The sequence below is a fragment of the Bipolaris sorokiniana genome (assembly GCF_000338995.1).
Source record: "Bipolaris sorokiniana ND90Pr unplaced genomic scaffold COCSAscaffold_18, whole genome shotgun sequence".
NCBI classification, from domain to species: Eukaryota; Fungi; Ascomycota; class Dothideomycetes; order Pleosporales; family Pleosporaceae; genus Bipolaris; species Bipolaris sorokiniana.
Window position 1 is genome coordinate 205,330 of NW_006911912.1, and position 18,317 is coordinate 223,646.

The following is an 18,317-nucleotide window of genomic DNA, read 5'->3' on the forward strand; positions in this document are numbered from 1 at the left end:
AACGAGATATTGTTGACTGCTTCGTTTGTCACATAGCCACCCAAAAGTGAACTAGCAAATATTGTCTTGGTATACAAATTTTTAGTGAAAAAAATTCGCAATAGCCATAATGTACGTCAAACACACTTAGTAACACCCCACAAACCCGAGGCCAGCAACATAGATACCCTGTCTTCTGTTACAGGTGTTCGTGAACCGTTGAATCTGGTGGCACTGCCTGGTTTGACTTTGTTCGAAACTACCGCAAACTGCCTTCATCATACGGAAGTTGTTATAGGTAATTACGCAAGCAAATGTATGATGGCTGCCGCCCCACACGGCTAGGAATGAGCATTTATACCAGGATGCGTATCGGGTTTCCTTGAAAGTAAGGGAAATATGTCAGATAATAAGATGTTCAAAGTTTTTTTTAAAAAGTGGTATCGATTGCTGAACGGACCAGCCAGGAGCTTCCTCTGGAGCCACACCTGGGGACTCAAAATGATGTGAATTATGACTATCTACCTCTTTTTGTTCCTCTTCGCTGCCCTCTTTTCGCCTCTAACATCCTTCTTCAACCTAGCATCAACCATCTTATATTTGCCCTTGGTGCCCTTTGGTCTGTTCTTGATACCCTTGTTACCTCCTCTAGCCACAACAACACTGACCTTTTGCTTGGGCTTCTTCTTTGCAGCTCTCGACATTAACCGTGCAATACTCTGGGCCTTTTCCTTCTCTGTCATACCCTCCTCATCTGCTAAGAGAGCAGACTTCTTCTTGAGCTTCTCCAAGCGCTGGGCAGCCTTAAATTTCTTGCGGGCCTGTGCTTCACGGACCTTCTTAATAGGGCGAGCGTTCAGCGCGCGGAGCTTCTCTTTAATGGCTGCGGCTGCGGCTGCTGAAGTTGGGCGCTGTATCTTGGAATGTTTGTTCTCGTCGTCGAGGAACCAGTCGGGAAGACCGTCGACGTCACGATGTGAGTAACGGTTGAATGATTCATCCAGGAGGTCGTGTTTTGTTTTCTGACCGGTAGCCATCTGATGGGCCAGGGTCATGGCTTCTGCTGTGATGATGTCGATGTCTGGTTTGCCGTTTTTCATAGGCATGGAATCTTGTTCCCACTGTGTTTCGTCGCGCGCGACTTCTTCGATTTTGTCATCATCCTCATCAGAGGACTCGTCATCGAAAGCTACTGCAGGAGAAGCGGCCTTCTTACTTGTTCGGATTGACAACGTCTTCTCTGATGCAGAAGGTTGTGTAGCCGACTCCTCCTTCATTTCGGTATCGCCTTCAACATCGATGCCACTGTCGTCACCTTCCTCAAGGTCATCGAGCCCATCAATTCCCTTAAAAATGTCCTGATCAAAGAAACGCTCGGCACGCTTGGTAAGACCTCGCTTGGATTGTCCGTCGCGATCGAGATCAGTGATTAGCTCTTTAGGCCCTTCCTCTTCGTCGCTGCTCCAGTCACTGTCGGCGTCTTGTACAAGTTCTTCGTCGTCACTTTGTTCCTTGTCCTCGTCAGAGAAACCGTTCCATTCTCCGTCATCGTCCTGTTTCCTAGCGCGTTTTGCCCGGTACTTGGCATCGCGAGCAGATCTTTGCTCGACGTATTCGCCATACATAGCGTCAAGGTCTCGTTCAAGATAGTCTTCTTCTTCGTCGGTTTCAAGTTCTTCCTCAACCTCTTCCGGTTTCTCTTTCTCGACAATCTGCACCATCTTTCCTTTAGCAATCTTGTTAAGAGCACCGGCCTTATCAACGGCTTTCAAACCAAACATGGCGTCTTCGCCGGTAGGTCCAACCTGCTCCAAACCAATGTCAAACGGTGTGGCCATGTTCATTTGTAGTCGCGTAATTTCCTTCTGTCTTCGCTCATTTTCTGTGCGACGCTGTTTCTTTTTCGCCTTTGTATCCTTCTCCTTCAGGCGTTCCAACTCTTCCTGGATTTGCATCTCTTCGTCCATGGACTCGATCTCGGCAACCTCCTCGCCCTCTTGCGCTTCTTTAGCCTTGGCCTCATCAGCCTTGTCCTTCTTTGACGCAAAGCCAAAGATTTCGCGCACTTTAAGTCGCCAACGGAGAAGGCGCTTGAAGTCGGCTCGTCCCAAGACCTTGAGATCTGCGCAGCAGTCTCTGATTTCCTTTGTGGTTTCTGGAAGCTTGTCGATGGTGGCGATGGCAATGTCGCCGTTGGGCTTTTGTTCGAAACTCAGCTTATTCAGGCCACCGAGCATGGCAATGGGGTCGGTGGTTTGAATGAAGTCGGATACCGGAGCTTCCTTGAACTGTGTCCAATCTCCTTCCTCGTAACCCTCACGCTTCCTCTTCTTCACTTCGGGCTTGAACACCTTTGCTTCGTTGTTGGGCGTTGGATCTGCGAGCTCGGCGAAGACGCTGCGGGCATCGAGGAACTTAGGGTCAAGATGCTTTGGAGCCTTGTAGCCACGGCAGACGACGAAGATTTCGGCTGATACATTTCGGGAAGATGGCGGCTTCGTTGCCTCGACTTTAGTGAAGAGCTGGTTGAAGACCCAGAGTAGCGAGTTGTAGTCTTTTGATCTGAAGACCTTGGTAACAAAAGTTCCACCTTCGACCAAAAACTCAGTCGCCAGTTTCATGGATTGCAGCACAAGTTCGGCCTGGGTAAAGGCATCCTGGACCCACGCAGTTCCGACATTGGGGGCACCATCGTGAAGGACTGTATCGCACTTAAGATGCTTAAGGTGCTGGCGCAGCGTCGCTCGGCACTTGTCTGTTGTGATATCGCTCTGGAAGGTGATGCATCGCGGGATAGGCTTGATTGGGGCGAGATCGACGCCGACAATGAGGGAATTTGCGGGCATCACCTGGAGGTGTCAGTATGAAGTCTGGCGCATGGCTTCTTAAGAAAGAAAAATCGTACCTCGGAAGCGACTTGACACCATGATCCCGGCGCGGCGCAAAGATCAATCAAGACCTTGCTCTTTTCTAAAAAGTTGTACTTTTTATTCAGTTGGATCAACTTGAATGCAGCACGCGCGCGGTAGCCCTTTTCTTTGGCAAGCTTGTACCACTTGTCGAGACGACCTTTTCCGTGCTGGTTATATGTTAGCCATTGAGCGCTTCGTATGCCATATCATTCCTTGCGCACCTTCTTTTGGATCGCCATGGCTGCGGTTTGGGGTTGTCGTGATGGCGCGGGCAAAAAGTTCGCCAAAGTAAATTTTGGGATGCGCGGCGCTATTGCCGGGCGGTGGCAGAATCTCATACGCGCAGTCTGAAGCACACTTGGGCAGAGTGAAGCACGCTAGTACCGTGTAGTGCACGGGACATGTAGCATGCGTCATGGCCACCCGGCCGGCCAGCCAGCCAGTTCGACGCGTGCCTGGGCCACCGCATGAGGATGAAGGTAAACCGCCAGCTGCACATGTCGTGTCTGTGTTCATAACAAAAGATAGAGGCCTCTCCGCCTACCCGGCTTTTTCTCCCGTGCTGCAGGCATGATTCCACGAAAGAAGTCCAAGCCAAGTACACAGGCCCCTGCCGATACTACCTCAGACCAGCATGTAGCCGACTCGACATCTTCAGTCGGTACAACGACTCCTACCTCCACCGGCTCACTAACCCCCCGCGGCAGCAGATGGCTATCAGGTTCGGGTAGCTGGCGGTCCAAGGCACCAGCCATAGTCCAAACTGCAAAGGAGAGCATCGGTGTCAGCGGGGGCGCAACCAACGAGCTGCCGGGCGAGGAAGCGAAGAAGCCCCAGGATGAGTCGCCTAAGAAGTTTCTCACCAAGCGCAGTTCGAGCAAGAGCCACGTCATACCTGCCGCCATCACACAGGTCAACGTCTCTTCAGACGGTCTAGTCGAAGACATGCCGAAACCAGCCCCGAAGCCAGAGAGCGTCGAAGAACCACCTACACCCACGACCGTTGACGAGCCTCCATTGCCCCCCGAACCGCCGGCGTCACAGACTGCTGCCGCTGCAAGCACATGGGGATGGAGAAGTTGGTGGTCACGGCCAGATGGATATACTGAAGCTGGGAAAGCCACCACTGAGGCAAAGGCGACCGTCGAAGCGGCGTCTACCACCCCATTACCTGGACCTACCCCCTCAGAAGAGCCAGATGCTCAGGCCAAGGGCTTGGACGCTATTGAAACACCAGCAAAAACCGATGAGAATGGAGATACTGAAATGAAGGATGCTCCTGAACCACCATCTACCCAAGAAGCACAAACCGAGGCCCCGCCTTCTACTACCAAACGCTTAGCAAAGGCCTCTTCTGGATCTTGGTTCTGGATGCGGAGTAGTGCACAGAATGCTCAGGCCAATTCACCTCCTGTCGAGCCGCCACCTCAAGAAGCCGGCTCACATATTCCAGACCAGACATCTCAGCCGGCCCCTCAAGCACCGACCGAGATAGCTCAACCGGCCAAGACGACTGAGACAGCACCTGCTCAGCAAGCACCTGCTCAAGAGACACCTGCTGCGGCTGATCCTGTTGCTGCTGCACCTGTTACTGCCGAGCCTGCTACGCCCAATGATGCTGGCCCTACCGCACAAACATCCAAACCCTCGAAACCGTCAGCTTGGGCGTTTTGGTACAGAGGCAAGCCAGAAGATGAGAAGAAGCCGGGCGATGCTGGCCCACAAAAACATGTGGGTGAGGTAGCTGTCTTCGATACCCCTTCGCAATCACACCCCGAGGCTGCGCAGTTCAACGAGCAGGAGCAGTCAAATTCTGACCAAGAACCCCCTAAAGAATCGCAAAAACCGCCCGAGGAGAAACCCATACCTAGGAAATCATTTCCATCACTACGAGGTCGCCCAAAGACAAAGGCTGCAGCGAAAGACACACCGGCTGATACTCCCAGTTCCAGCAAAGCAAATACTCCAACCAAGACATCTCCAGTGCGTGAGCCTACAAAGTCCGAGACAGCCCCCGCTTCTCAGCTCACCCCGAAACAAACAGGAAAGGGCAAACAGGAACCGCCAAATCTCTTGTTGCCAGAGTTTAGAAACACTTACCAAATGGTGCAGCAGCCAAATTTCTGGAAACAAATTCGCCAATACTTCCTTGGAGGCGAGGTTGGAGCCCCTCATCTGCACATTAATCCTGCACCGCCAAGGATCAAGAAGGCTGTAGCCATTGGTGTCCATGGCTTCTTCCCTGCGCCCATCATCCAAAAAGTGCTGGGTCAGCCCACCGGTACATCGATCCGATTCGCAAATGCCGCGGCAGCAGCTATCAAAGACTGGACCGAGGCGCGTGGGTACACACCAGAGATTGAGCAGATTGCGTTGGAGGGTGAAGGCTTCATCGCCGAACGCGTCAACTCGCTGTGGAAGCTGCTACTCAACTGGATTGACCACATCAAACAAGCAGACTTCATTCTTGTAGCATGCCACTCCCAGGGCGTGCCAGTTGCAATGATGCTTGTGGCCAAGCTGATCCAGTTTGGCTGTGTCAATGCTACAAGAATCGGAGTATGTGCCATGGCTGGTGTCAACATGGGCCCTTTTATTGAGTATAAAACGAAATACTTTGGTCCCACGGCTGCGGAGCTATTTGAGTTCACGAATCCTAAGAGTCTCGTCAGCCAGATGTACCTCGCTGCCCTGGATGAGGTTCTGCGATCCGGAGTGCGTATACTATACGTTGGCAGCATCGACGACCAACTAGTATCACTCGAAGTATGACATGCCCCTATCCCCTGTGAGAAGCCAAATGCTAATTCAACACCCCTTTCAGTCGTCCACATTCTCAACCCTTTCACATCCCTATATTTACCGTGCCGTATTCGTAGACGGCCGCATCCACGCGCCCGACTTCCTCACCCACCTCGTTGGCTTCACACTCAAACTACGCAACCTGGGGCTTCCTGACCACGGGCTCATCCGCGAACTCTCACCTGCATTAGCTGGTTCACTCTACGGCGGTGAAGGCCACTCCCGCGTCTACGAGGATCCGGCTGTATACGCCCTCGCTGTCCAACACGCCCTCGAAACAACGTCCCTCCCTATCTCCTCAAGCAAAGAGCGTCCTTCGACTGCAGGAAGTTTCCAAGGCATCAATATCCCTATTATCGGGGAGAAGCTGAGCACGGGTAAGAAGGAAGATGTGTTCAAGCTTCGAGTACAAGAGTACGAACCAAGCGGCAGTTCGACGAATCCAAATCCCTTTTTTCTGCCTTGGGCTATGAGAGGCTTGCTGGAAGAGGATGTTGTGAAGAAGGAGCTTGGGCATGAGGTCGAGAGCTTACTTGGCTTGTTTGAGAAGTGGAAACCTACGGGCAAGCAGTTGAAGGATGTCAAGTTTAGACTTGAGGGAGTGAGGAGTAAGCTGTAAATGACTTCTTCGTTTTTTTCTCTGATATCCTGGAATGGATTCTAGCGTGTCGTATATAGAGATTTTCAGCATTTTTGGGGTGTTGGACATGGGGGTTTTTATTCGATATGGGAAAGGAGGGGGCGTTGAAACGAGATACCATGAACTTATATGGCATTATCTCTTGATGAATAAAAGTGTAATTTTGTCATGATTTGGGCATTGGTTCAATGTGGCTCATATTTTCTCACTGCCGTGAATAACGTGTCGGTTCTTCATCATGTATGCTTTTGAAGAACAGCATTCCGTCTGTCGAATTAGGCTATACCTCCCCATCGCATCCTGTTCTTATATATTCCATTTACAAATACCCCCAGTCCGAATGATGAATCATTGGTTGTCGTCGTAGAAAATCTCCTTGTACCGATGTGTAGCTTCCACCACTGCATTCGCTGCGTTGAAATCTGTTGTTACATTTCACATTAGCTTCTCCACTTCCTCACAATTACCATACACTCTGTATCCGATACCAAAATGGTGTATGACCATTTCGCAGCAACAAATCATAAAAAGGGAGGGTGAAGAGAAACCACGTACCAATACCCGTCCCAAAATCCGTCGCAGCCTGCACCTTGACGTGCAAATTCTGATCCACCTTGCCGATAATCTCTACTGCATGACCAACAGTGAGGTGCGAATCCTATCAATTCACGTCAGCATCTCGTTCATTCAACACCCTTCTCTCCTCTCTTTCTCTCTCGTCTCGTCTTCTCTCGTCCTCTTCCATTCCCAGCTCCGCAAAAAGGTGCGTATACGTACCCGAGTCAGAACAACATCGATCTGGCCTCCAGCATCGATCACAGCCGTTTCGCCGCGTAATTGCACGACTTTGCCCAGTATGCGTACGATGCGGTGTTGGAAGCTGGAAAGGTGCGGGGCGATGATGCGCGGGGTTTGGGGGTGATCCATTTTGGTTTTTGTGTTATAGAAAGTCTGGCAGGTGGGTCGGAGGGTTGGTGGTCGTGGGAGAGGAGGGAATTGGGGGGTGTTGTCTGTGAGGGGCAGGGACAACGGGTGGCGGTGATGCTTGGGTTGAGGGTTTGACGCGTCGCGTTGAAGGTGGGGTTAGCGTTGTTGCGCTGGCACGTGACGTCTGGGTGACTGGAGTGATTACTTTTGAGTGCATTTGAGCAAAATGCCTGCGGGATTTTGGGGTCATTGTTATGATTCAAAGAGAAAAAGGAGAGTGGAGTGGCTCTCTCGACGATTTCATGTTTACTTTCGACAGGTATGGATTAGTGGGAGGGTGAAGTGCGCACTCGCAGGCCTGTTGTCCAATATCTTAATGTCTTAGTTTATATCCTTCTATATTTTAACCCAAAGAAAGTAGTAACAAGAAATTAACCTATAAATCCTCCTCATAACTCAGCATCTTCCCAAGCCCAACTACCTTATTATCTCCATCATTACCCAGTTTTTCTTGTCAGTGTCTCTTTGGTGATGAGACTGGGAGTACCAGTAAGGGCTCTAGTGCAGCTATGTACGTTGGATTGTATTGAATTCAAAGTTGATGCTATAGGAGTAAAGAGGAGGAAATAGAGAGAAAGGATGGGGTAAGAATTGCAATCCGGGTTACTGCACTTGTCAGCCAAGGTCCGGGCGCTAGAGCAAAGATGGAAAGTGTACCTTGGAGGACTGCGATGTGCTAGACTGTGATGAAGACTGAGTCTGAGACGAGGATTGATCCTTTGCCTGGCCCTGTGCCCGGGCTTGGGCGGCTGCTTGTGCAGGTCCCAGAGGTGATGCGAAGATGGAAGGGATCATATTTTGGAGTGAAATATTAGTAGAACGAAAGTCTTATAGCTTTTTCTTCTCTGAATATGCTGTGGTAGTTGTGATAATATGCTGATAATGTCTCCTTTCTCCATGCTGTCCCTGTCTTTTATATACGCTCTTAGGCCGTACACGCCATTGTCTAGTCTCACAAGAGATACGGCAGAGACATTTCCACCACATGACGACTTCCTCACCAAGCATCAAAAGTGTACGTTTGCACCTCCACGCGGTCCTCCGCAAAAATTTCCGAGGTAAGTAGTTGTCAAGCAAAATCAGCCTTGCAAATTAACCTAAAAAGACTTTGCTAATAAGCCCATGTGTTAGGCGTAGTTCATCGAGTAAGACGGCCGCTTATGCATGATAGGGCTCTTGTCCAATAGGTTCGCGTGGCTACTTTTCGGAGGGTAAGTGTTTCCCTACGTCGCTTGGCTTAGCCTCACGGCAACGGGCACCGTGCCTTCAGCCGCACGTCTTGGCCATGCTGACTGCCTGATGAGGGCCAAGGTCTTGCGGCTTCTAGGTTCTTAAGATAGACCCTTGTCAGAGCAACCCAAAGATCGGGCACATGGTTGAACTTAAGTTCGAAGGAAGTGGCGCAGGCGTATGGCTTCCTTTGCTAAAACAAACTGTACTGTAAGTAGAGTTGAAAGATGAATCAACAAGAGACAAATCATGTAGGGAAAATCTGGAGCAAACAAATGAATACAAAGAAATTATTATAGGTAGATGTTGCACGTTAGCGAAGACGTACCACTGCGATTGGCGGACATCTAGCGCAAAAAGGTAGCAGAGCAATAGACTGTGAGCGGGATAACTGAGATTTTGATGACTGTGGATCTCATAGACCAGAGCTTTTATCATATTTGTATAGCGTATGATGTCACAAATTCTGATCGCGATTGATTTGGTCGTGCACGGCCCACTCTTTTCCCATCTCAAGTTCCGAAATGAAACCCCGACGCTAATGACGCACTAACACCCAACTCATCTCCTCAACCGCATTCCCCTTCCTACAAAAACAAAGTTGCACCGTTTCCTTGGAGAATCTTTCGACAAAAAAAGCTGCTCCCCCGGGAAGGCTCGAACTTCCAACCTCCTGATAAGCTACATAGTGCTGTAACAGTCAGACGCGCTAGCCAATTGCGCCACGGAGGATGTTGAGCTATTGTTGCTCGTGGCTTATTGTCATGTGATTGATGAGATGAAGATAAAGTGTAACGTACATATACCCCAGAGATGAAAGAAGCAATACAAGGGTGGACGCGCAAAGGTGGTGTGCAAGATTTCAATGGGTAGAGCGGGGGTAGGAAGTGGGTCTTGCTCGCTTATACGCAACATGAGACGCCTCAGAACACCTTGGGATATCTTAATGTATGACATTAGCCTGAATTGTATCGCTACTTCTCATCGCTGTATATACAAGCGTAGTAGTACCTGGGTGTAGAGAAGAGCGCGCGCCAAGTTGCGCTGGTTATGTTCAATCAAGCTGTAAATTCGCTCGCTGTTCAGCAAAAGATATTCAGAAATGTTCCAACCTCGACATCCATATTCCGTCTGGGTCGGAAGCATGTATATCATGTCTACATGGTCTTTCTGCCTCTCTTTTTCTTCTCTTTTGATGGCGTGTTATCTGCGTTGGGTGCTTTTATCTTGAACTCGTCGCTCCCAAGATCGAGATAGCCGCGAAAGATGCTGATAGTGAAGAGATCTTTCGTATAGCATGTTATGCCGTCCTTGGTCAACTTCTGCACTTCTGGATCATCTTCGTAGTTGTTCGCAAGCACAATGTTCTCTCCGGTTGTATCCATTCTGGTAGATGTAACATTTTTCGCACCTGCAGCTTTGCACACTGCTACGACTTCAGAGAACGACTCGTATACACCCCTGAGATTCTTTGTGAAATGAATAGTATAGCCTTCAAAAGGCGTTTGCGGTTGGCCAAACACATCGTTAAAGCTGAATCCCCAATCCTCTTCTTGCTTGGAAGTGGAAGGCTTATAAGCAGACAAGGAGAGCAAACGGCCCTCCTTTGCCGAGTCCAGAAGCCACGCATCCGTCACAATGGGAATCCCACGTGCAATAGCGTATAACACTTTCGTCTTCTTCTGAAGGTCGCCGTCTCTGACACTACAAGCAATCAGTAAACTCCACGCTCCGAGCTGCACTTGAACTCACCATAGTATGTTGAAGTCATCAGTCAGTTTTTCTACATATGCTCCTCCTTGCTTCTTGAGCAATTTGACTGCCTGACTTGATTTCGTGATGGTAGAGTTACTAGAAGCTACCCTTGGTGGATGTCCATCGTAAATTTCCGTTGTGGCGCATGTCGACTCCTGCGTGCTCTGGGGAGAGCGCATCAAATCCTCTTCTTCTGCTTCATCGAGTGCTTCTGTACAAGACGTACTCGTCGGACGCTTCTTTCCTTTCTTGCTAGACTTTTGGGATGTTGTGTCAATGCTACTCAGTCGAGCATCCCATGTATCTTCATCGTTGTTAATCTTTGCGCGTTTGACCCCCACTGCGAGTGCTTCTTGTTCGAAATTCGAAATCTCCTGCACAGCAGTAGTGCTACGCTTTCTAGTGGATTTTGGAGGAACCTGCACTTGTGGAGAACTTTTTTCAGCCTTGCGAAGTGAAGGTCTGGTTCTGTTCGTAACTGAACCGATAGCTGGCACTTCGGTTGATTGAAGAACATTCGTGTTCTGCGATTCACCTGTTCGAGCTGTAGAAAAGGTCTCTGATGCTGACTCTGGTTCTGGCTCTCGTTCCCGTGACGAAGGTCGTGTTTCTTTTACCGGCCCGCTCGTATCATCAGCAAAGTCGGGTGGTTTAATATCTGCAGCCAATGAAGTTGATATGCTATTGACTCGAGCTGCTGTCGGGGTCTCTTGAACCACAAAAGATTGTTGTTGTGGAAGCTGTGGAGTCGCCCGAAGCCGGAAATGGCGATCTTCAGTTCTGGCGACAGGCTTAGACTCAGTCAAACCTTCATCTTCGGTTTCATCTTCTGGAGTTTCAGCTACGCGACGAGCATTAGGGACTGCCGATGAGTCGACTTGGACCTCGGAGTTGGTCCATTGGCAGGTGAAGCTTGACCCTAAGGAGGACAGATTCAGTATGTCGCCATGGCGGAGGAAGATCGCCTCCGAGTAGTTGTCAGTACGTGGCTGTAACTCAAACTTGGCGGATGACGGAGATGGCGTATGTGATTGACCAGGTATAATAGTCAACTTTTCATTGACGGCTTCCAACTTGACTCCAAAAGGTCCGGCGACTAGCGATGTAAGCGCGTACGCATGAAAATTGAGGATTGAAGAACATACTGATGCGGCCAAGTTCCCGTTGCATGCGTGGATCCAATACGCGCACCACTTCAGCATGATTGGAGTTTGCACTCACAATTATGTGAGCGATGCCTTCATTCAGCAAATTGAATTCGTTTGATCCAGGGGCAACAGTAGTGCTCGAAGAGACCAGCGTCCACATCGTCGGAGTCGTTGGACGCGTCGTGGCGAGATTAGATACGAACGCGCGGTCACGTTTGTGAAGTTCAGAACACTTAAGCTAGTGATGACGTGCAGGATAAGTAGGTGGCACTGGCTCTGATTGGTTCATGATAGCATTGTGCGTATCATCCCTGCGTCTCGAAGAACCGTATCCTCATCCTCATGTATGTACGCTGCAAAGACCATATGTGCATTCGGTGTCTTGATCACAGAGTTGCTAGCACCCTGCATAGTGCATGCAAGATATGTGGTGCAATCACTACCGACCTCGATGTCACTTGTCACTAGCGCTCCGGGATCCGATGGGTCTCAGAGCATGGGTAAGGCCTGAGTCTAAGAACAATACTAAGGAATTCTACGCTATCTTATCATCACTTCTATCCGCGCTTCAAACAGCAAAAGCGATGGCTTCTAATAAACTCTTAGGCGATCTTGCGACTTGTAGTGAGACAGGAGAAGAACAACAGCAGAACATTGGCTCTGCGTCACCGAACTGGGACTTATCACAGTCAGTAACTCGACGCACACAGCCGCTGGGACTACGAACAATAGTAAGAGTATCGGAATCTCCAAGACCGCGTTTTCACCTTGACTCTAGACATTGGAGTGGTGAGTCGAGGTGGCCAATCACTCCCATGCTGTCACTACGGTTGCTATTATCCATTCGGGAACCAAACACGCCTCGTGCACTTACGCTATCAACTACAATGTTTAGCGACAACAGTCGTCAAGAAAAAATTGTTGCCTTGTAGCTATTATACATGTTGCTTCGCACGGTGTATATCTCTCGTTGCAAGGGGATACTCTCATTCTTCTCAGCCGTCGCTTGCCTCTACTATCATTCCTCCGAGCCATACAAGATCCCAACTTCAACACCACGACCCAAGTTACACAACCCCGCCTTTAGTGATTGTGTGACTGCCTTATCTTGTTCTTATACCTATTCTCGTCCGCCTCAGCACTTGTCTCGAAGCATTTCCTCGAGAAGCCAAACGCGACCGCTCTCAAACGACAACACCCACCATTGTTAAGCATCATGCATGTTCCTATGGACCATGTCCAAGTTCCGCCCAACTTCGACCCCTGGAGTCAGAATTTGAATATCACAGTCTCCGATGGCCAAGGTAGATGGGTTGTTGTGACGAGAAACATGCAAGACCTTGACCAATATCGTTATTTTGGATTTCGTCTTGCAATCAGCTACGGAGCCGGGTTCGGAGCATGTCTACTGCTTTTCCTGGTTCTCCTAATCACGACCAAGGCCGACCGACGAAAGTCCTCCATCTTCCTGCTCAATGCCGCTTGTGTCTTCACCAATTGTATCCGTTGTCTGCTGTTTAGCACCTGGCTCACTGGCGAATTCTACAATCCATATTCCGTTCTCAGCCAGGACTGGAGACGCATCACTAACGGAGACTTTGCCAATCATATCGCCATCAACATCTTCGGTATCTTGGTCAACGCTCTGGTCTTCGCCTCGCTCAGTCTTCAAGTGTGGACCGTCTGCGTCACTACACCACCTCTACAGCGAAGCATCATCATGACTGTTACTATCATCATGGCTGGCGTCTCGTTTGGGTACAGAGTCGCTGCTGTGTATTACAACACCAAGTTGACACTGGCCTATCAACCCACAGACTCCATTGAGTATCTGGTGTCAATCTCCTATATGCTTCAGACCGTTGCAATCTGGCTCTTCAGTTGCGTATTTACCTGGAAGCTCGGCTATGCGATTATGCAGAGGCGCCGGCTCAACATGCCTCAGTTTGGGCCGATACAGGTCGTTTTCATCATGGGCTGTCAGACCATGCTGATTCCAGGTACGTTTATGATATGTGTCTTAGCGGTGAGAATGAACTGACATACCTGCAGCAATCTTTTCTTCACTGCAGTTTGCAGCACTCCTTCCTGAAATTGTCACTCACGTCCTCACAGTCGTCTGCATCTTCCTTCCGCTATCAGCAATCTGGGCGGGAGTTGTGAACGACCAGGACCTTGCTTCCAGAGGGCCTGATGCTCATCAACGTCTTATCAGGAACGATTACTTCAATTCTGGATCCAGCGCTACCATGGTGGGGGGCTCTACTGTGTGTGATAAGAGTCGTCAGATGAGTGTGTGGTCTGATACGAAGAGCAAGGACATTGAGAGCATTCCTCTCACTCCTACCGTACCTGCTCACAAGAGTATGAATAACAAAGAAATCAGGGTCGACCGCGACTTCAATGTTTCGCGCCACGATGCTGCTAGTCAGGTCTAACTGCTACATCTACAGCCTTTCTGAAGGCCGAGGTTCCCATTTCACGTAGAAACAGAGACTCTCGCATTAGCCATTTCTGGAAACCATATCGGGAGTCCATCACGGAAGAGCTTTCATAAAATGTAAGAGTTCAATCCGAGTAGGTTGGGACTTCTCAGGAAGGGAGCGAGTAACAAGCAGAACGTACCCATGGCCCATACGAGGCGAGAACTTAATCAGTTTTGTAATCATTCAAGATAGGGATGATGACAATTGGATACATCTACAAATACTGGGCTTCATGTATGCATTCCATATCCATATCGTCGGCATTTGATCCTGTCTTTTCTTTTCTTTACTTCTCTCTTAGGCTTTTAGTCCATATAAGTAGACAATGCTTCTTTCTTGATACTCATTATATACTTTATGATTCTATTGAGACTTGAAATACATCAATGGTAGTAAAAAAAATTTGGTATATTGGATGCAAAAATATGTTTGCTGTGCTGGGGTTGGGAGTTGAGGATACGAATTGTCGATTCCAATCTTCTCTCAAAAATAGCCCTCATATCGTGACCAGCTGATTGAGTTGAGTATGTCCTGAAAACATTCCTACATCCTCTCCTTGGTATACATTTCTTGAAGGTGATGGAGGACATATGGCAACCCCAGATTTGGGCGATGATGATGACTGAAGCGGAAGGCGCGTGTCTTGGGCGGCTTGCGCAAATCGTTTTCGGATCGGACTGACCCCACCACTGCATCCCAGTCCAATGACTTTCGACAACGGCACATTGCGGAGCACCTGTCATGCGTCTCATCGACACAAGAACACTCGAACTCGGATGGTTCAATGACAATGAAATCCCTACCTACGCCATTCTCTCCCACACATGGGGCCCAGATGAAGTCAGCCACCAAGAATATGTTTGGATCAGCAGAGCCCGCACACTTTCAGCATCATCCATGCCAGTCTCTTTATCGCAGAACGATCAACATGCGCAAGCATCTCTCATGCTGGCCCTGGAAATGATGATCCGAGGGAATTCTGGGGCATTGTCAGGGGGCATGTCGGAAAGCGATCTCATGAAGCGTGTTGGCTACAGCAAAATCATCAATGCAGCCGAGCAAGCGCGGGGCCAGGGCTGCAACTATCTTTGGGTGGATACATGTTGTATAGACAAGACGTCAAGCGCCGAGCTGCAAGAGGCCATCAATTCCATGTACCGCTGGTACAGGGACGCAGAAGTGTGCATCGTTTATCTTGGCGACATTGCCAAAAACCATGGTGACTTCAGGACAGCCTCGGAAATCGCGAGATGCGCTTTTACGAATAGCAGATGGACGCAACGTGGATGGACTCTTCAAGAGCTTATAGCGCCTGTTTTATGCCGCTTCTATCTCCAGGATTGGACATTGATGGGCGAGAAGGTCGAGTTCTTGAAAGAGTTGTCGGATGTGACTAACATACCGGTCCATATTCTTGAGGATTCCAGGTCACTTAGTGAAGTTTCGGTGGCAGAAAGAATGTCTTGGGCTGCGCATCGTCAGAGCACGCGCATTGAGGATGTGGCATATAGCTTACTCGGTATCTTCGATATTCACATGCCGCTTTTGTATGGGGAAGGCGAAAAGGCCTTTGTCAGGCTACAAGAAGAGGTACTCAAAACGACCGACGACTACTCACTGTTCTCATGGCGTGCAAATGAGTCACGGCAGTCTACATACCGGGGCCTGCTTGCACGAAGTCCGGCTGAGTTCCAGCACTGTCATTCTATCGAGCGCGAGAACGTCATGTCCACCTTTCCTATCGCCTCGACGCCTATAGGTCTCTGTGTCCAGCTCGAGTTTCTACCCGACGTAAAAGATAAGAGCCGTGTACTGGCTATGATCCGATCAAGCAATTCCATGAGCCAGCGCTTAGCCATCACACTGAAATGTCTCGATGGCGGCACGCAATACGCACGTGTCGACGCTGGAACCCTCACTGCAATCGATAACTGGCCAACCGGTCAACTAAGGACCATTTACGTCCGACAGAAACTCTCCATCCCCCCAAGTTTCACAACCACAGACTTCAAATGCTTCCACATCCAACGTCGGATATCAAACCAAATCACACCCGCCGTCCGCATAATCAGTGTCACACCCCGCGCTGCCTGGAGCGAGGCTTTGCACGAGCTTCGCATTCCCGAAAACGTCACCGAGTTCTGGGGCGCCCTCCTCCTTCGCGTACAGTCAGCTACATATGCGCATTCCCTCAATTACCCAGTCGCATTTGGCTTCAACCGCGCAACTAGCCACTACTGGTGCAAAGCCGTCTCTGTACCACAACAATCGCAGAACAGCTATTCAATTGGAACCTGGCCTCAAGCCGTCAAAGTGCGAATCCCAGACTACGTATACGACCCGCTGCGCGGAAACGACGTGCGAAGCGATATGTTTCTCGTCGGAGACAGCGACTTAGCTATCAACATAAGTATTAGCGCTGGTTTATGTGGTGATGATATCGCACTGAATGTTTACATCGATGGGCTGGTGCAATGGCAATGAAAACCTCTTGCTTACCAGTATTCCCTCCTCGCCTTCTCCTTCGACTGAGTCTCTTTCAGAAATTCCCATCAGCCTTCCGACTCGCAATTATATCAGCACTGGCACATCCATCCTATCTTGAACTCCAGAGTCTCGCCCTGCACCTCGATCCACTCGTCCTCTAGTTGTATTTGTATATAATTGAGAGCGGTGGACCAGATGTCTTCTCGTGTGCAGGTGGTGAAGTTGAATGTGAGATTTTCCCGGCGGTTGGCGCAGTCTGTGGTGATTGTTATAAACACAGAGGGCTGTCATGCGTTTTTCGAGGGATTTGAGGGTTGCGGCGGTGGAGGGAGATAGGGGAGAGTGTAAGGAGGGTTTCGTGGATGTGGTTGTGCAAGGCATTGTAGATGATATGAAGGTTATGAATGGAGTGTAGAGAATGTAGCGAGAAGGCGATAAGAATGATTTTCTTCTATTTTTTTTTGTTTTGGTATGAAGGTTACAATAGAAGAACATCTAGAGAGCAGAGAAGGCGCAGATATATACACATCTGATTGAAAGCAAATGGAAGGTACGTCCGCTTTCACAAACGCAAGCTACATCAGGCATTGCCTCCAACAAACACCCATGTCCTCGGTTCAAAATCACATCCAAATCAATACAAAATACGCAAGAAGCCCCCCCAAAAATGTACATAAACCCACATCTACTCCTTCCCCCCACCCTCTTGCTGCAACGCCCACAAGCCCCTCGGCCCCCCCCCTCGCATCACAACTCGCAAACTTCCACCACGCCCAATTCACACTGCCCGCCCCATTCACAAGCCCCCACCGCACCAGCCGCGGCATCGGCGGCCAATCCGCCCACTTGCCCCCCTCAAACGTCGCATCCAGGTTCATCAGGAAGAAAGGTACAACGTCCAACGTCCCTGCCTTCATCACCGTCTTCTTACCCCAATTCTTGAACACGGCGGCTGCAGCATCTGCCTCGGGGGTGTTGGGCACGGGGGCGGAAGGATGGGAGGAGAAGGAGGCGATGGTGCTGATTTCGCTGTGGAAATGGTGGGAGAAAGCGGGCTGGAAGGAGGACATCAGGGATTGGAGGTGTGTGCCGTTTAGAGCCGTAGGGGAGGCGAGGGTGGAGAGGTAGGTCGAGTATCCAGATAGGCCTTCTAGAAAAGCCTCTGTATGTTTCCTCTTTCGTTAGATGTTTCTTTTATACAGGGAAGAAATGGTGGATTTACCGTGCTCTTTATGCGTTTCACCCCATATACTTTTGTCGTTTAAAACTTGTTCTACAGCGGGGAATAACTCGGTTTCCTCGTCATCGTGGTGGGATTTTACGAAGCGGAACCAGGTTAGTGAGTATCCTATGAATGCTGCTTTGTCTGCATCTTTGATGTGGGGTGCTTGGAGGTAGATGGAGTTGTAGCCGCGGAGGATGGCGTTGTGGATGTGCGCCATGTGTGTGGCGCCGACGGTGAAGATATCGGTCTGAGAATTGAATAAATCAGTACAACCCTGTATCAAAGTAGGGTTTTTGATTTTCAAAATAGACTACCTTTCCTGTCGCATGCTGTGGTGTAGTGATTAGTTCACATGGAGTATCCGCCCATGGACTGCTGACGGATGCCATGTTTGTTTTGGGAGAAGGGAGAAAATATTGAATCGATATGGCAAAAACTAAGAGTAAGTAGAAGGAGGTGGTAGTGACGCTGGGCATCGCGAAGGCTTGGAAACGCTCAGATTTTAGAGACAAATGATTATATATGAACTTTTGTGATTGGAGTATGCACGAAGCAGCATTAGTGTGCGTTGCGAAAGTGGTCCGTGGTGGCGTGAGTATGAGGCGACTTTGAGCACTCTCAAATCAGTTTTCAATGATTCCATATTTGCAATACGTCTCTGGCTGC

At 49.5% G+C, this 18,317-nt stretch overlaps 7 protein-coding genes and 1 non-coding gene across 8 annotated transcripts; 3 read left to right on the top strand and 5 right to left on the bottom strand.

Annotated features, from left to right (window-relative positions):
• Positions 1 to 419: 419 nt before the first annotated feature.
• On the bottom strand, positions 420 to 3,137 carry COCSADRAFT_194278 (uncharacterized protein). The gene is made up of 3 exons (XM_007707135.1): positions 3,113 to 3,137; positions 2,885 to 3,058; positions 420 to 2,828 (listed from the first exon to the last, which is right to left on the bottom strand). Exons 1-3 carry the CDS (start codon positions 3,128 to 3,130, stop codon positions 501 to 503), a joined length of 2,520 nt encoding a protein of 839 aa, XP_007705325.1. The 5' UTR covers positions 3,131 to 3,137; the 3' UTR covers positions 420 to 500.
• A 324-nt stretch (positions 3,138 to 3,461) lies between these two features.
• Positions 3,462 to 6,312, top strand: COCSADRAFT_165101 (uncharacterized protein; the record flags this gene model as incomplete). The annotated part of the gene is made up of 2 exons (XM_007707136.1): positions 3,462 to 5,657; positions 5,716 to 6,312. The coding sequence occupies 2 exons, from the start codon at positions 3,462 to 3,464 to the stop codon at positions 6,310 to 6,312; spliced, it is 2,793 nt and encodes a 930-aa protein (XP_007705326.1).
• A 369-nt stretch (positions 6,313 to 6,681) lies between these two features.
• COCSADRAFT_31003 (uncharacterized protein) lies at positions 6,682 to 7,260 on the bottom strand (the record flags this gene model as incomplete). Its single annotated transcript, XM_007707003.1, has 3 exons — positions 6,682 to 6,755; positions 6,889 to 6,991; positions 7,111 to 7,260. 3 exons carry the CDS (start codon positions 7,258 to 7,260, stop codon positions 6,682 to 6,684), a joined length of 327 nt encoding a protein of 108 aa, XP_007705193.1.
• A 1,932-nt stretch (positions 7,261 to 9,192) lies between these two features.
• On the bottom strand, positions 9,193 to 9,282 carry COCSADRAFT_t91. Its single transcript has one exon. It is a non-coding gene; the product is annotated as a tRNA-Asn (tRNA).
• Positions 9,283 to 9,559: 277 nt separating this feature from the next.
• COCSADRAFT_128444 (uncharacterized protein) lies at positions 9,560 to 11,627 on the bottom strand. The gene is made up of 3 exons (XM_007707137.1): positions 11,451 to 11,627; positions 10,303 to 11,401; positions 9,560 to 10,254 (listed from the first exon to the last, which is right to left on the bottom strand). Exons 1-3 carry the CDS (start codon positions 11,611 to 11,613, stop codon positions 9,708 to 9,710), a joined length of 1,809 nt encoding a protein of 602 aa, XP_007705327.1. The 5' UTR covers positions 11,614 to 11,627; the 3' UTR covers positions 9,560 to 9,707.
• A 1,054-nt stretch (positions 11,628 to 12,681) lies between these two features.
• COCSADRAFT_153491 (uncharacterized protein) lies at positions 12,682 to 13,891 on the top strand (the record flags this gene model as incomplete). Its single annotated transcript, XM_007707138.1, has 2 exons — positions 12,682 to 13,453; positions 13,506 to 13,891. The coding sequence occupies 2 exons, from the start codon at positions 12,682 to 12,684 to the stop codon at positions 13,889 to 13,891; spliced, it is 1,158 nt and encodes a 385-aa protein (XP_007705328.1).
• Positions 13,892 to 14,661: 770 nt separating this feature from the next.
• On the top strand, positions 14,662 to 16,860 carry COCSADRAFT_153494 (uncharacterized protein). The gene has a single exon (XM_007707139.1). It carries the CDS (start codon positions 14,681 to 14,683, stop codon positions 16,421 to 16,423), a length of 1,743 nt encoding a protein of 580 aa, XP_007705329.1. The 5' UTR covers positions 14,662 to 14,680; the 3' UTR covers positions 16,424 to 16,860.
• On the bottom strand, positions 16,828 to 18,127 carry COCSADRAFT_153497 (uncharacterized protein; the record flags this gene model as incomplete). The annotated part of the gene is made up of 3 exons (XM_007707140.1): positions 16,828 to 17,588; positions 17,649 to 17,898; positions 17,966 to 18,127. The coding sequence occupies 3 exons, from the start codon at positions 18,125 to 18,127 to the stop codon at positions 17,050 to 17,052; spliced, it is 951 nt and encodes a 316-aa protein (XP_007705330.1). The 3' UTR covers positions 16,828 to 17,049.
• Between the last annotated feature and the right edge of the window lie 190 nt (positions 18,128 to 18,317).

Excerpts from the sequence above, each read along its gene's own strand:
- COCSADRAFT_194278 (XM_007707135.1), bottom strand. Across the intron at positions 2,829-2,884 it reads GGTGTCAAGTCGCTTCCGAG|GTGATGCCCGCAAATTCCCT; the intron begins GTACGATTTTTC and ends TGACACCTCCAG.
- COCSADRAFT_128444 (XM_007707137.1), bottom strand. The coding sequence starts at position 11,613 with ATGTGGACGCTGGTCTCTTCGAGCACTACTGTTGCCCCTGGATCAAAC. Across the intron at positions 11,402-11,450 it reads ACGGGAACTTGGCCGCATCA|TCGCCGGACCTTTTGGAGTC; the intron begins GTATGTTCTTCA and ends TTACATCGCTAG. Across the intron at positions 10,255-10,302 it reads GATGACTTCAACATACTATG|TGTCAGAGACGGCGACCTTC; the intron begins GTGAGTTCAAGT and ends GATTGCTTGTAG.
- COCSADRAFT_153494 (XM_007707139.1), top strand. The coding sequence starts at position 14,681 with ATGCGTCTCATCGACACAAGAACACTCGAACTCGGATGGTTCAATGAC.